This window comes from Crinia signifera, chromosome 6 (assembly GCF_055691185.1).
Source record: "Crinia signifera chromosome 6, ASM5569118v1, whole genome shotgun sequence".
NCBI lineage: Eukaryota > Metazoa > Chordata > Amphibia > Anura > Myobatrachidae > Crinia > Crinia signifera.
The window spans coordinates 17,770,781-17,784,416 of NC_139222.1; the positions used below are offsets into that span (position 1 = coordinate 17,770,781).

Genomic DNA, 13,636 nt, shown 5'->3' on the forward strand with positions numbered 1-13,636 from the left:
ACAGCCCCCTCATTGACGGAAATGAGCGCCAGGCTGCCGTGTGTGGTATTGAAAAAGACGTGGCACATTTTTATGCCAAATGGGATATTTATTTACAATCCTACAAGCCATAGAGAAGATCTTCGAGAACACGACTTGGTTTCTGTTACGCCAGATTGCCTTGAACAGAATCAATAGATCCATTGAGAGTACTGACTTCCCACGTCTCCCCTCTCAACCATTAAAGCTTCCCCTGAAGTATCCATTCCTCATCTAGACCCAAGACTGTGGACCTTTGATGCTGTTAGGTTGTTGATGTCCTGTCTCCCCTGTATGTCAGCCTTATCCCTCCCCCCATTTTGCAGTTGTTGGTTTGAATTAGACACATTGCAATGTCTATCCTGAGATTCTAGAATAAGCTATACTGATGTCCAATAAATACTTGAGTTATAAGAAATGGTCTTCATCCCACTGTTCTTCATAGATACACTGATGGACAAATAACCGTTTCTATAGTGGGACAATTTACCCTTAAGGAATGGCTTCATGATGACTCACCTGACTCTGGGACTGGTTCGGATCTTTGTCCCTCCTGGTCTGATTTGGCGCCTATGCAACAATCTTTATACCATGTGATTGCTTACAAGTTGACTGTGTTAATGCTGTTGTGACAAAAACGAACACTTGTGATGTCTTCTTTGCAATGTTTATTTTATTCATTTTATAGTTTGTAACATTGAAAAAAACTTCTTAATAACACTTTCATGCAAAAGATGGTCTTCTCACCCTGCTGGTTAACTGCAGTAGGTTTATGCTCAAAAAGCAAAAGGGGTCTGAGCCAAGATTGCCCGGCACCACTGCAGTAGCTTGAAAAGGCCAAATCCACAAAGTGCTCATATCCAAGCCTGAGGAAGGGGATACAGTCCCTGAAACGCGTTGTTTGGACAGAATCCTTTGGATGCTCAAGCCTAGGTTTGACTGACTTATCCAGCCCAGCTTGTCTGCAAACACCGGTCCCTTGCTATTTACAGAGGGACGAAGAGTAGCACTTTTTGCCCGGTGAGTTAAGTAGCAGATGGTAGACAAGCTGCCTTGGCCACTGCCAGAGAGGCTACAATCTTAGCGGACTTCTCCTGAGAAGGGTGACACCTCTAAAGCACGCTTAGATTCTATGTCCACTTTCCATGAATACAACCAAACCATGCGTCTAGCCAGTACCGAGACGGCTGAGGCCTTGGACGCCAAACCAGCATCCATCATTGCCTCAGCCTCTTTATCATGTAACATACACATATTGCATTCCTCTGACACATTCTCCGGCAGTTCAGCCTCAAGGACCTTAACCCAATCCTGTCCTGTGCTTGCTGCTCAAGATGCTGCAATAGTAGGCCTGTTAACCGCACCGGTTAGGCTAAACACTGACGTTAGGCACTGTTACAAGTCAGGTGCTTAAGGGAAGCTGTTGAAGTAAAACAGGGTTTGACCAGGCGAGTCACATGTGAGTCCACCGGTGGTAGATTCTCCCCTAGCTTGCAATCATACTTTGGGAGAGGATACTGGTAGATTACCATTTTAGGTGATCCGAGTGTGGAAACTCAGATCTAACCACTTGACGTGACTTAAACAGGTCTACTTTTATTTGCTAGCTTCTTCAGACAGGAACACTCCCCGTATCGTGGTTATATCCTCTTCTGTCCCAGGTTCCCCTTCAGAGATATCTCCCTCATCATTATCCTCGGCCTGCCCCAGACGACTCAGTAGTGTCTGTCATTAAATTTTACTGAGAGGACAATACCTGTTTAAGCTGTTTTGAACCCTGCACAGTAGCTGGAGGTTTCTTTTGAGAAGCCAGGGACTGAGTGAACGATTGCATTGTATTAGACAATGAATCCATCCACGGTTGAGTCATTTTGCACAACCATTGGGGGGGTCAGGACCTGTGACGGGTGTCAGATGGTCCACCACTGTACTCAATAACTAAGTAAAGGCCACCCATGGGGGCTTCTGCTGGGCCTGAGGGGCCTGCAGACAGGGCCGGTGCCAGCCCTGTCAGCGCCCCAGGTTCCCCCTGATCAGGCTCCCCCCTCTGCTCCCCCACTCAGACGGGGGGGGGGGGAGTATTCGCACCACCCGCAGATTCAGATTACCGCACTCCATAGGGGGGTGTGCAGTTGCTGCCAGCAGGTTGCCTCTCTGCGACATCACCAAGGCTTTTTATTTCTGCTCTCCTCTGTGGCTCAATACCGCCCTCCAGTGGCCCTGCCTGCAGGAATATGACAATTAGCACAGAGGCCACAATGTCCTGATCAGATAGTCCTGCTGCGCATGATGTGCATGAACGCAGTAGTGGGGAATCTGCTTGTTGGAGTTTCTGTGAAAACAGAATGGTGTACCAGCGCGGGCTTGTGAAGAAATGATTACTACTAGAATGGTATCTTTTACAATTTATTTAAATTTTAATTCATTAGCTGTAATTAAAATTATGGAATTCCATGTATAATCAATAATAATAAATCAATAATCATCACTGTATAATTCACCAGTTGTATGGGGCATATTACCAAGCGGACTTCAAAGGTTAATGGTCTCCAGTTTAACAGCAGGTGAAGCACCAGGCGGCCAATTTGTCCCAAAGAACATAGGTGGTATATGAGCCTCTGATGGGGTGCATGGTAAACCTGAATGACTTTTGCAAGTCTGACGCTGCCTCCGATTGTCCTCCGGATGGGTTGTTTGTATGGAGATGAGTGATGGTACTGTCCGTATTCTTGGATGGCCCACAGTGAAGGTGGAATTGAATATCCAAATGTTTAAAAGTTCAACGCGTTTCCCTGGTATTGGTCTCCCAGCTTCCTTCTGCTCCTGAGGAAGCTGGGAGACCAATCCCAAAGTGCAATGATCTGCTGGATGTAGTATCCCCGGGTAACCACAGTCACTCTGACATCATACAATAGGGCCCGGAGTATAAAAGGGAAACCATGCAATTGTTAGGGGCCACACTCGATGGTTATATTTTAGGTTTTCATTAAGTACAATCTAATGTGCAAAACATATTAAAGCAGATGCTAAAAGGACAGTTCTAGTACAACATGTATAGTACAGAGTAATAATAAGGAATAGGCAATATAACAGCTTATACCTAGAAGGCTGCATACACATGGTTCTACCTTTATCTCTGCTCTATATCATGGCCTGTAGGAGAGGTCCACAAAGGACAATGGGCAAACGCAAGTTGATTGACAGGCGCCGGGTGTTTGGGGGGCGTAATGCCAGCATTTTCTTGGAGTGCCCTAGATAATGCGGGCGGCTCCGGGCCATTGGCAGGGAGGGATGCTGATGTCATCAGTGGTCCCGATCTCCTCACAGCCATCGCACTGCAGAGTTAGTCTCAGCTTTCGTAGCACTACACATGGGGGTGTGGGGGGGATTCAATTGATGGTTGAATTATGTTCTGTCACTTGTTTCTAGAACTTCCAGAAGGAAACAGGGTATTGCTACATTCCGTGACTATTGCCCGCATGTGACTGGTCCTGATTGCTGTCAGTAGGAGGGATGGGAAATGTTTAGCACTACAGATGGATTGGATTAAAAAACATGGTCTGTATCTGTAACCAGGACACACATACACCTATACAATGCAATGCAATGAAACATATAATAAAAACAGTATGGAGGCAAAATTAGAGCTCAATTATAAAACTAAAACAATAAAAAGGTATACAAAAATGGAGTTAAGGGTTTGTGAAAAAGGCGAATGTTCAAACCTGCAGCTAGCGGCTCGTTAGTAGCTGAGAAATGCACCAAAAACGGCTTCTTCCCTGGGTGCTGGAAACGCCAGTGCAGGGAATCTGAAAGTTTTAGTGCTATGAAGCGTTACCCTGTGTACACTTTCTCTGATATATTATATGTATATATATATTACTGTGGTTCATATGCACTTCATTACCAGCTCTTCAATGTGAGAGCTACGGTACAGCGTGCGCTGGGCCACTCCGTGTCTCTGAGTCTTTGTCCCACTGGCTTGTTAAGCTACTGTGCACACTGTAATAAGTCACTTGTGATGAGGAAGCATGAGTGAATTTATCAGCCATGCATGTCGCCCCGTCTCAGGGGGGGGGGGGTGTCTCCTCATCCTAGTGGGGGGCAGCAGGCAGACTCCCAGGTGTCTGTTTGGGCCAGCAGTATTAAATAAAGGCTGGAGAAGGTGTCCTCACATCATTAGTGAGGCTGATCCTTACCTGTTCCTCATGGAAAGAAGACATGATAAATGAGGGATACTGAGTATGTGATTATTCCAATCCCCAGCACCATCCTGACCGACAACCGCTGTGTGTGTGATTCTGATACACTGAGGATCACAGTTTGCTCCTAACAAAGATGCTTAGTAATGCACAGAAGGAGTTAGGTGCCATTAACGCACGCAACTGCTATGGCGGTGTCTGGTCGCAGGACCCTCTGGCTGTGCCAGTGGGTCGCTGGTAATGACTCCAAGCGCAGTGTGGAAGACCTCCCTTTTACTAGATGTCCCTTCTTGGGAGGAAAGAGAAAAATACAAAACTACAGGTTCTGGCCCTTTAATAAAGAAAAGAATAATAATAATTGGCTTAATATAAAAATAAAATAAGACAATCCACTGCTGCTGCTGCTGCAAGTGTTTAGGGAGTCTGCTTGAACTCCCGCTGGGATTGAGAGAAGAGTTGAGGGTTTGAACACCATGCGCTGCTATGACTGCATAACGGGTTGGGATCATTTGGTCTACAGCATTACAGTCGACAGTCATTAGGTCGACATGGGACCAGGTCGACATAGGAAAAGTTCAACATGGTTCTAGGTTGAAAGGGCATTAGTTCGACGGGTCATTAGTTTGACAGTCAAAAGCTCGCCATGGGGTTTGTCACTGTCTTTGGAGCCGACATGTGCCGACAGGCGGTATTTCATGCCCTACCATCCACTAGGGCGCGGTGGGAAAATAAAATAGTGTGCCGAGCTCAGCAAGCGATGCGAGGGGATGTGGTGCACTTGAAACTGTGTCCATGTCGACTGTGTTGACATTCAGGTAAAAAAACTGTGAAAGACCCCATGTCGACCGATTGACTGTTGACATAGACATTGTCGAACGAATGACCTTTCGACTTAGAACCATGTCGACCGTTTCCCATGTCGACCCAATGACTGTCGACCATCACGCTGTAGACCAATGATCCCAACCCCTGCACAATGCGTGTACCGCTCACACGCTTACTGGCGGTTTGTGTGATAGCGTCTTGCCTCCCTTCTTACCACTAACCCTTGCCAGTGACTGGATTTAACCCTCTACTGATCGCGTTTCATTGACCCATATAGGGCGTTACTCTTGCAAACGTGATACTTTTAATTTATTGTTGTTTTTATACTTTACTTGCATATTTGTATATGAATTACCCATGAGATTATAAATGTCTTTTGCAATGTTGACATAATTATATGATTTTATACATAAAATGTATAACTTTACAGTGTGACCAGTGTACTCAATCCTTTGGCCTGCTAATCCCACCTCAAGTCCAGGGGGGGGGGGGGTCATTTTGTGTGGTAAGTACAGGAAGCCCTCCTCCTTTGCAGCACATTCCAGTGCAGCTGCTGCCAATCCCTCCACATGACTGCCTGGCACCTCCGCGAGTCCCCTCGCAGTGGGTGCTCGTCTGGTGCTACAGCGGACTACCAGCATTGCCAGCAGATTAGATGACCTTTCGACAGGAAATTCATAAGCTGGTTCAGTCAGGAGGTAGCGATTCCAGTCCCTCCTCAGGGACGAGGTCGGGGTTATTACTCACACCTATTGGTGGTTCTGAAGCCGAATGGCCCATTACGCCCAATTCTCTTTAAAGTCACTCAACCTATTTGTGTAAATGATAAAGTTTAGAATGGAGTTCCTGCAGGCCGTAATTACGAGAGTTTTGGCTTCCTGGATGTAAAGGAGGCCTTCGGTCTGTTGACCGCCCTGCACATATTCACCAAGGTGATGGTGGAGATGATGATGATTCTTCTTAGGGATGTGTCATCCCATCTCTAGATGATCTGCTATTGAAGCTCGGTCAGAAGAGGCCTTACAACAGGACTTACTGGTGTCCATGCGAACCCTCACAGACCACGGTTAGTGGTTGAACATAACGAAGTCCTCCCTGATACCACCCAAAGACTTCTCTATCTGGGAATGGTTTTGGACACTGTATAACTGAAAGTGTTTCTCGCAGGGACAAGATATCTGCCATTCAGCTGCTCCTTGTGGACATACTGGCACAACGTCAGATTTCGGTGCTTTAGTGCATCAGGTTGCTCGGAAAGATGGTGGCCTCATTCGAGGCACTCCAATTTGGGAGATTCCATTCCAGGTTATTCCAACTGGATCTTCCGAGCAAATGGTCTGGCTCTCATCTTCACATACACCAGAAGATTGTGTTATCGTCCCAAACCAGATTGTCCCTACAATGATGGCTCCACACTTCCAACCTGCTGGCGGGCAGGATATTTGGTATCCAAGAATGGATTCTGGTCACCACAGATATGCCAGTCTTATGGGTTGGGGGGCTGTGGCGAAGGGGAGGGCCTTCCAAGGGAAGTGGACCTTCTTGTAAACAAAGCTCCACATCAACAGCCTGGAGTTGAGAGCAGCGTATTATAAACTACTGGAAGCAGCTCCTCTCTTGGTCGGTCATGCGATTCGCATACAATCAGACAACATGACGACAGTGGCGTTCCTAAACGTACGTAGAGCAGGTCCTATATGCGAGAGGTGACAAAGCTCTTGTCCTGGGCAGAAAGGAACATTTAGGCCCTCTCAGACATTTTCATTCCCAGAGTGGACAACTGGGAGGTGGACTGCCTCAGTTGCCACAACCTTAACTTGGGGAATGAAGTATAAAACACCAATTATTTGTGCTCTTGTGGCTCAGTGGGGGACCCCACAGATAGACCTGATGGCATCCAGACACAACCGGAAGGTGGCAAGGTATTACTCAAGAACAAGAGACCCTCAGGTGGAGGCAGTGGAAAAATTGGTTGTTCAACCTGGTCTATGTCATTCCGCCAATCCCGTAGGTGGCTCCGGTTCTCAAAAATATCCAAAATGATGGAGTCTAGACCATTCTGGTGGCCCCGGATTGGCCAAGAAGAAGTTGGTATGCCATCCTTCTGGCCATGCAAGTGGACGACCCGTGGCATCTCCCTCTACAAAGAGACCTGCTCATGCAAGGTCCATGCGTCTTCCGGGCCTTAGAGCAACTTCGTTTAACGGTCTGGAGATTGAGCGGCAGATCCTAGCGGAAAAAGGCTTTCATGCATCGGTGACTACCACGATGATGCAAGCCGGGAAGCATGTTACTGCATCGCATTACCATCACATTTGGATGAAATACGTGGGATGGTGTGAAAACTTTAAGTTTTCTCTGGCTGAATTTAAACTGGACAGATTCCTCCGATTCTTACGGTCTGGGTTGGCTTTGGGCCTATGACTGGGTTCAAAGGTTTCGGCCTTGTCCATCTTCTTTCAGAAGAAGCTGGATAATATTCCTGAAGTACAGACGTTCCTTCGAGGTGTTTTGCATATACAGCTTCTATTTGTGTCTCCCACTCCACCGTGGGCATTAGATGTCATCCTGTCGTTTTTACAGTCCTCCTGGTTTGAACCTTTGGATAAGGTAGACCTGAAGTACCTCACTAGAAACACGGTGGTCTTGTTAGCCTTAGCCTCGTCTAGGTGGGTCTTTGAATTAGGGGCATTAGCCTGTAAGAGCCCATATTGATCTTCCATGAGGACAGGGCGGAGTTGCATACCAACCTGTGTTTTCTCCCTAAAGTGGTGTCTGCATTCCATTACAACCAGCCTGTTGTGGTTCCGGCTAGCGGCCCTCAATCTGAGGTCCCAGCTTCTCTCTATGTGGTTAAGGCTCTCCGGGTGTGCGACCAGAGTCTTTAAGACAAAGTGTCTCTTTGTTCTATATGATGCTCAAAAGAAAGGATGTCCTGCTTCCAAGCAATCTATTGCACGATGGATCTGTGCAGCGATAAAACAGGCTTATGTTGTGGCGAATCTTCCAACACCTTCTGGGGTGAAAGCCCATTCCACTCGTTCTGTGGGGACTTCCTGGGTGGCAGCTCGTGGAGTCTCGGCTCTCCAATTATGTAGGGCCTCTACATGGTCCAGTCAACATACATTTGTCAAATTTTACAAGATTGCCGCCTGCGACAATCTCCACACGTTCCCACCCATTCTGTTGTCTTTGGTATGTCCCCATCGTCATGAACAATTCCCTGTTTCCCATATGGATGTAAGAAAAAAGTAGGATTTTAATACCTACCGGAAAATCCTTTTCTCTGAGTCAATATGGGATACAGGGCGCCCACCTCTGTGCGGAGTTCTGCTGTTGTTCTCACTGGTGTGAGCTGTTGGGTCACTCAGGTGACCTCCTGTTACTTTTGTTCTCACTCAGGTGACCAAAGGTGTATTGTTGTCTCTACGGTGACCATTCGTTAAATCTGTTGTCACTTTGGTGAACAGCTGTACTTTGTTGTCACTAAGATGACTGTTTATTCAATTGATGTCATTATGATGACCAACTATTTTTGCTATGGTACTGAGGCGACCACTTGTATTCAAAGTAATGAGGTCACTTCAGCGACCACAGAATAACTAGTGATCGTTGTTGTTTGGGTGTGCTGGATGAATCTCACCAAATATAATATTACACATACTGTATTCCTTCTCATATTCGTTTCTTCTCCTTCGGCACAGTTTTCTATTAACTGGCTGGTGGGAGGGGATGCAGAGGGGAGGAGCCAATACACCCAGTGTAAAGTTTTGTATGTGCCCGTCTCCTGTTGATACCAACTTTTCCCCATTATCATGAACGATTCCCAGTATCCCATATGGACTTCGAGAAAAGGATTTACCGGTAGGTATTAAAATCACATTTTTACCCAGCAATCCATCTGTAGTGCTAAACATTTCTCATCCCCTCCTAATCACAGCAATCAGGACCATTCACATGCGGGCAATAGTCACGGAACGTAGCAATACACTGTTTATTCTGAAAGTTATAGAAACAAGTGACAGATTGTATTTATACTGTAACAACATCACACTGCCTGATTACCATCACTCCGCCCCACTACAGCATGTTAGAGATGGGGTACTGAGCACTGTTTCCCACAACAAACCATTTCTATATAACAAATCAGGGAGATCAGCCTGAGCCCCAGCAGCACTACCCGGAGCTTATATAGAAACATAACAACACACTCGGTGCGCAGGGAATCACCACATTTCCTTGAATTAATTTCTTCCTTTGCACAGCTGCAATAGCATTTGTAGACGTGCATATGGGCGGGAATGTACTTGTATGGCGTGTTGTGCACCTGGTCGCTGGGCTCTGAAAACTCACGGCCCAGTGATCAGGTCTGAATTACAGGTCTAAGAACATGGAAATGGCTTCTCACCGGTGTGACTTCTCTCATGTCGGACAAGATGGTATTTCTGGGCAAAAGATTTTTCACACTCAGAACATGGAAATGGCTTCTCACCTGTGTGAGTTCTCACATGTCGGACAAGCAGTGTTTTACGGCCAAAAGATTTCCCACACTCACAACATAGAAATGGCTTCTCACCTGTGTGAGTTCTCTCATGTCGGACAAGATCTGATTTCTGGGCAAAAGATTTCCCACACTCAGAACATGGAAATGGCTTCTCACCTGTGTGACTTCTCTCATGTCGGACAAGACTTGACTCCTGGGTAAAAGATTTCCCACACTCAGAACATGGAAATGGTTTCTCACCTGTGTGAGTTCTCTCATGTTGGACAAGCTGTGATTTCTGGGCAAAAGATGTGCCACACTCAGAACATGGAAATCGCTTCTCTTCTGTGTGAGTTCTCTCATGTCGGAAAAGCTCTGATTTCCGGGTAAAACATTTCCCACACCCAGAACATGGAAACGGCTTCTCACCTGTGTGAGTTCTCTGATGTGGGACAAGCTCTGATTTACTGATAAAATATTTCCCACACTCAGAACATGCAAATGGTTTCTCACCTGTGTGACTTCTCACATGTCGGACAAGGTATGACTCATGGGTAAAAGATTTCCCACATTCAGAACATGGAAATGGCTTCTCACCTGTGTGAGTTCTCTCATGTATGACAATCTGTGATTTCCAGGAAAAAGTTTTCCCACACTCAGAACATGGAAATGGCTTCTCACCTGTGTGACTTCTAACATGTTGGAAAAGATTTGATTTCTGGGCAAAAGATTTCCCACACTCCGAACATTGAAATGGCTTCTCACCTGTGTGAGTTCTCTCATGTATGACAAGCTGTGATTTCTCGGGAAAAGTTTTCCCACACTCAGAACATGGAAACGGTCTCTCACCTGTGTGAGTTCTCTCATGTCGGACAAGATCTGATTTCTGGGCAAAAGATTTCCCACACTCAGAACATGGAAACGGCTTTTCACCCGTGTGAGTTCTCACATGTTTAAAAAGATATGAAGTGCTGGTAAAACATTTCCCACACTCAGAACATGGAAATGGTTTCTCGCCTGTGTGAGTTCTCTGATGTCTAATAAAAACTGACTGATGTATAAAACATTTACCACATTCAGAACAGGTAAATATGTCAGCACCTGTATGAGCTGTTCTATGTGTAGCAGTATCTGAGTTACCAGGAGAACAGTCCTCAGGATTAGAGGTATCAGGTGATTTATCTGCACTGTGAGGCGCTGGCTGTATATTTAGGGTAATGGAGGTGTCTTCTGGAGAATCCTGTGTGATGTTATCTTCTGTTTTATAGTCTGGAGACAGAATAAGACGTCCCTCCGAGGTATTCCTGCTTCTGTGTCCATCTGCTGGAAATAACATACAGATATAGAGATATCGCTCTTTCCCTTTCCCCTCACCCATTTCATACTATTACTGAGTACAAGTTATTCCGTTATAAATACTTTCCTACAGTACTAAATATCATGCAGCAAATAATGGGTTTTATGTAGATGAGGTAACCCTGATTATATTAGTGCATTGGGAGACACTGCAGTATTGGGAGCCGGCAGTGTAAGAGACCTGTAAGACTGGGTGTCACTATTCTGCCTAACAAAGCCCCTAAAGACAGACTAGGAGTAAAGAACAGGGGAGAGGGGATAAACACTATTCAGGAATGAGAACAACAATCCTAACAAGGAGAACAGTAATATAACAGAACAGAAACAAAGAGCATAAAGGGAAGGCATAAGGGATGCCCCAAAGCTGGTCCTAAGGGCAAGCTGGCATCTCTGGGGTACCCAGACTGGTAACATTGGGTAAGAGCTGCACTGAGGAGCAGGTGACAGCCCAGCTGTAGTGACAGAGGAGGGTGCGGGATAAGAGGATGCTGTAGTGACAGAGGAGGGTGTAGGATAAGAGACCGCTGTAGTGACAGAGGAGGGTGCGGGATAAGAGGCCGCTGTAGTGAGAGAGGAGGATGCAGGATAGGAGGTTGCTGTAGTGACAGAGGAGGATGCGGGATAAGAGGCCGCTGTAGTGACAGAGGAGGATGCAGGATAGGAGGTTGCTGTAGTGACAGAGGAGGGTGCGGGATAAGAGGCCGCTGTAGTGACAGAGGAGGGTGCGGGATAAGAGGCCGCTGTAGTGACAGAGGAGGGTGCGGGATAAGAGGCTGCAGTAGTGACAGAGGAGGGTGCGGGATAAGAGGCCGCTGTAGTGACAGAGGAGGCTGCAGGATAAGAGGCCGCTGTAGTGACAGAGGTGGGTGCAGGATAAGAGGCCGCTGTAGTGACAGAGGAGGGTGTAGGAGAAGAGGCCGCTGTAGTGAGAGAGGAGGGTGCGGGATAAGAGGCCGCTGTAGTGACAGAGGAGGATGCAGGATAGGATGTTGCTGTAGTGACAGAGGAGGGTGCGGGATAAGAGGCCGCTGTAGTGACAGAGGAGGATGCAGGATAGGAGGTTGCTGTAGTGACAGAGGAGGGTGCGGGATAAGAGGCTGCTGTAGTGACAGAGGAGGGTGCGGGATAAGAGGCCGCTGTAGTGACAGAGGAGGGTGCAGGATAAGAGGCTGCTGTAGTGATAGAACAAGGAGAATATGAGACTCTCTGTAATACTCACCTCTGCTAATATCTGTGGGGATTTCCTCATTCTTACACAGCTGGTCACCAATCACATCCGTCTCTTCTCCTTCTGTATCTTCTACCTTAATATCAGTTACATCCGTCTCTTCTTCTCCCTCTGTATCTTCTACCTTGATATCAGTCACACCCGTCTCTTCTCCCTCTGTATCTTCTACCTTAATATCAATCACATCCGTCTCTTCTTCTCCCTCTGTATCTTCTACCTTAATATTAGTCACATCCGTCTCTTCTTCTCCCTCTGTATCTTCTACCTTAATATCAGTCACATACGTCTCTTCTCCCTCTGTCAATTGTACCCTAATATTAGTCAGGCCTCCACTCTAAATAAGAACAGTTTATTAGTGTATGAGACACACACAGCTTCTCTACAGATCATGTAGTGAGAACTCACTATGGTACATCCCACCTACCTGATCCTGCTGTGGGGTCCTGCTAGTCTCCTCTGTACAGTGCTGGGAATAAAGAGGACGGGGACATCTCTCTGGGCTATCGCTGTTACTGGGCCCATCTGTAGGAGACATGCAGTGACTGTCGAGATTGTATATATGTGAATATCCTGGGAATACAGAGGATGTGGACATCTCTCTGGGGTATCTCTGTTACTGGGCCCATCTGTAGTAGACACACAGTGACTGAGGACATGGTATATATGTAATTATCCTGGGAATACAGAGGACGGGGACATCTCTCTGGGGTATCTCTGCTACTGGGCCCATCTGTAGGAGACACGCAGTGACTGAGGACATGGTATATATGGGATTATCCTGGGAATACAGAGGACGGGGACATCTCTCTGGGGTATCTCTGCTACTGGGCCCCTCTGTAGGAGACACGCAGTGACTGAGGACATGGTATATATGGGATTATCCTGGGAATATAGAGGACGGGGACATCTCTCTGGGGTATCTCTATTACTGGGCCCATCTGTAGGAGACACACAGTGACTGAGGACATGGTATATATGGGATTATCCTGGGAATACAGAGGAAGGGGACATCTCTCTGGGGTATCTCTGTTACTGGGCCCATCTGTAGGAGACACACAGTGACTGAGGACATGGTATATATGTGATTATCCTGGTAATACAGAGGTCGGGGACATCTCTCTGGGGTATTCCTGTTACTGGGCCCATCTGTAGGAGACACGCAGTGACTGAGGACATGGTATATATGTTATTATCCTGGGAATACAGAGGACGGGGACATCTCTCTGGGGTATCTCTGTTACTGAACCCATCTGTAGGAGACACACAGTGACTGAGGACATGGTATATATGTGATTATCCTGGGAATACAGAGGATGGGGACATCTCTCTGGGGTATCTCTGTTACTGGGTCCATCTGTAGGAGACACACAGTGACTGAGGACATGGTATATATGTGATTATCCTGGGAATACAGAGGACGGGGACATCTCTCTGGGGTATCTCTGTTACTGGGTCCATCTGTAGTGACAGAGGAGGATGCAGGATAGGATGTTGCTGTAGTGACAGAGGAGGGTGCGGGATAAG

At 46.7% G+C, this 13,636-nt stretch overlaps 2 protein-coding genes and 1 non-coding gene across 3 annotated transcripts in view; 2 read left to right on the forward strand and 1 right to left on the reverse strand.

Annotated features, from left to right (window-relative positions):
- The window catches only part of LOC146010081 (uncharacterized), a 101,025-nt gene that overhangs the window by 19,495 nt on the left and 67,894 nt on the right, over window positions 1–13,636 (forward strand). The gene's annotated exons all lie outside the window — the stretch shown is intronic.
- On the forward strand, window positions 4,195–4,324 carry LOC146012812 (U8 small nucleolar RNA). Its single transcript, XR_014445812.1, has one exon. It is a non-coding gene; the product is annotated as a U8 small nucleolar RNA (small nucleolar RNA).
- Window positions 7,670–13,636, reverse strand: part of LOC146010014 (uncharacterized) — a 35,247-nt gene continuing 29,280 nt past the window's right edge. The window contains exons 7-9 of the mRNA XM_083150783.1: window positions 12,537–12,634; window positions 12,104–12,446; window positions 7,670–10,851 (exon numbers count right to left, since the gene is read on the reverse strand). Coding sequence (XP_083006909.1) covers window positions 9,428–10,851; window positions 12,104–12,446; window positions 12,537–12,634 — 1,865 coding nt within the window. The 3' untranslated portion in view covers window positions 7,670–9,427. The remainder of the gene's footprint in view (window positions 10,852–12,103; window positions 12,447–12,536; window positions 12,635–13,636) is intronic.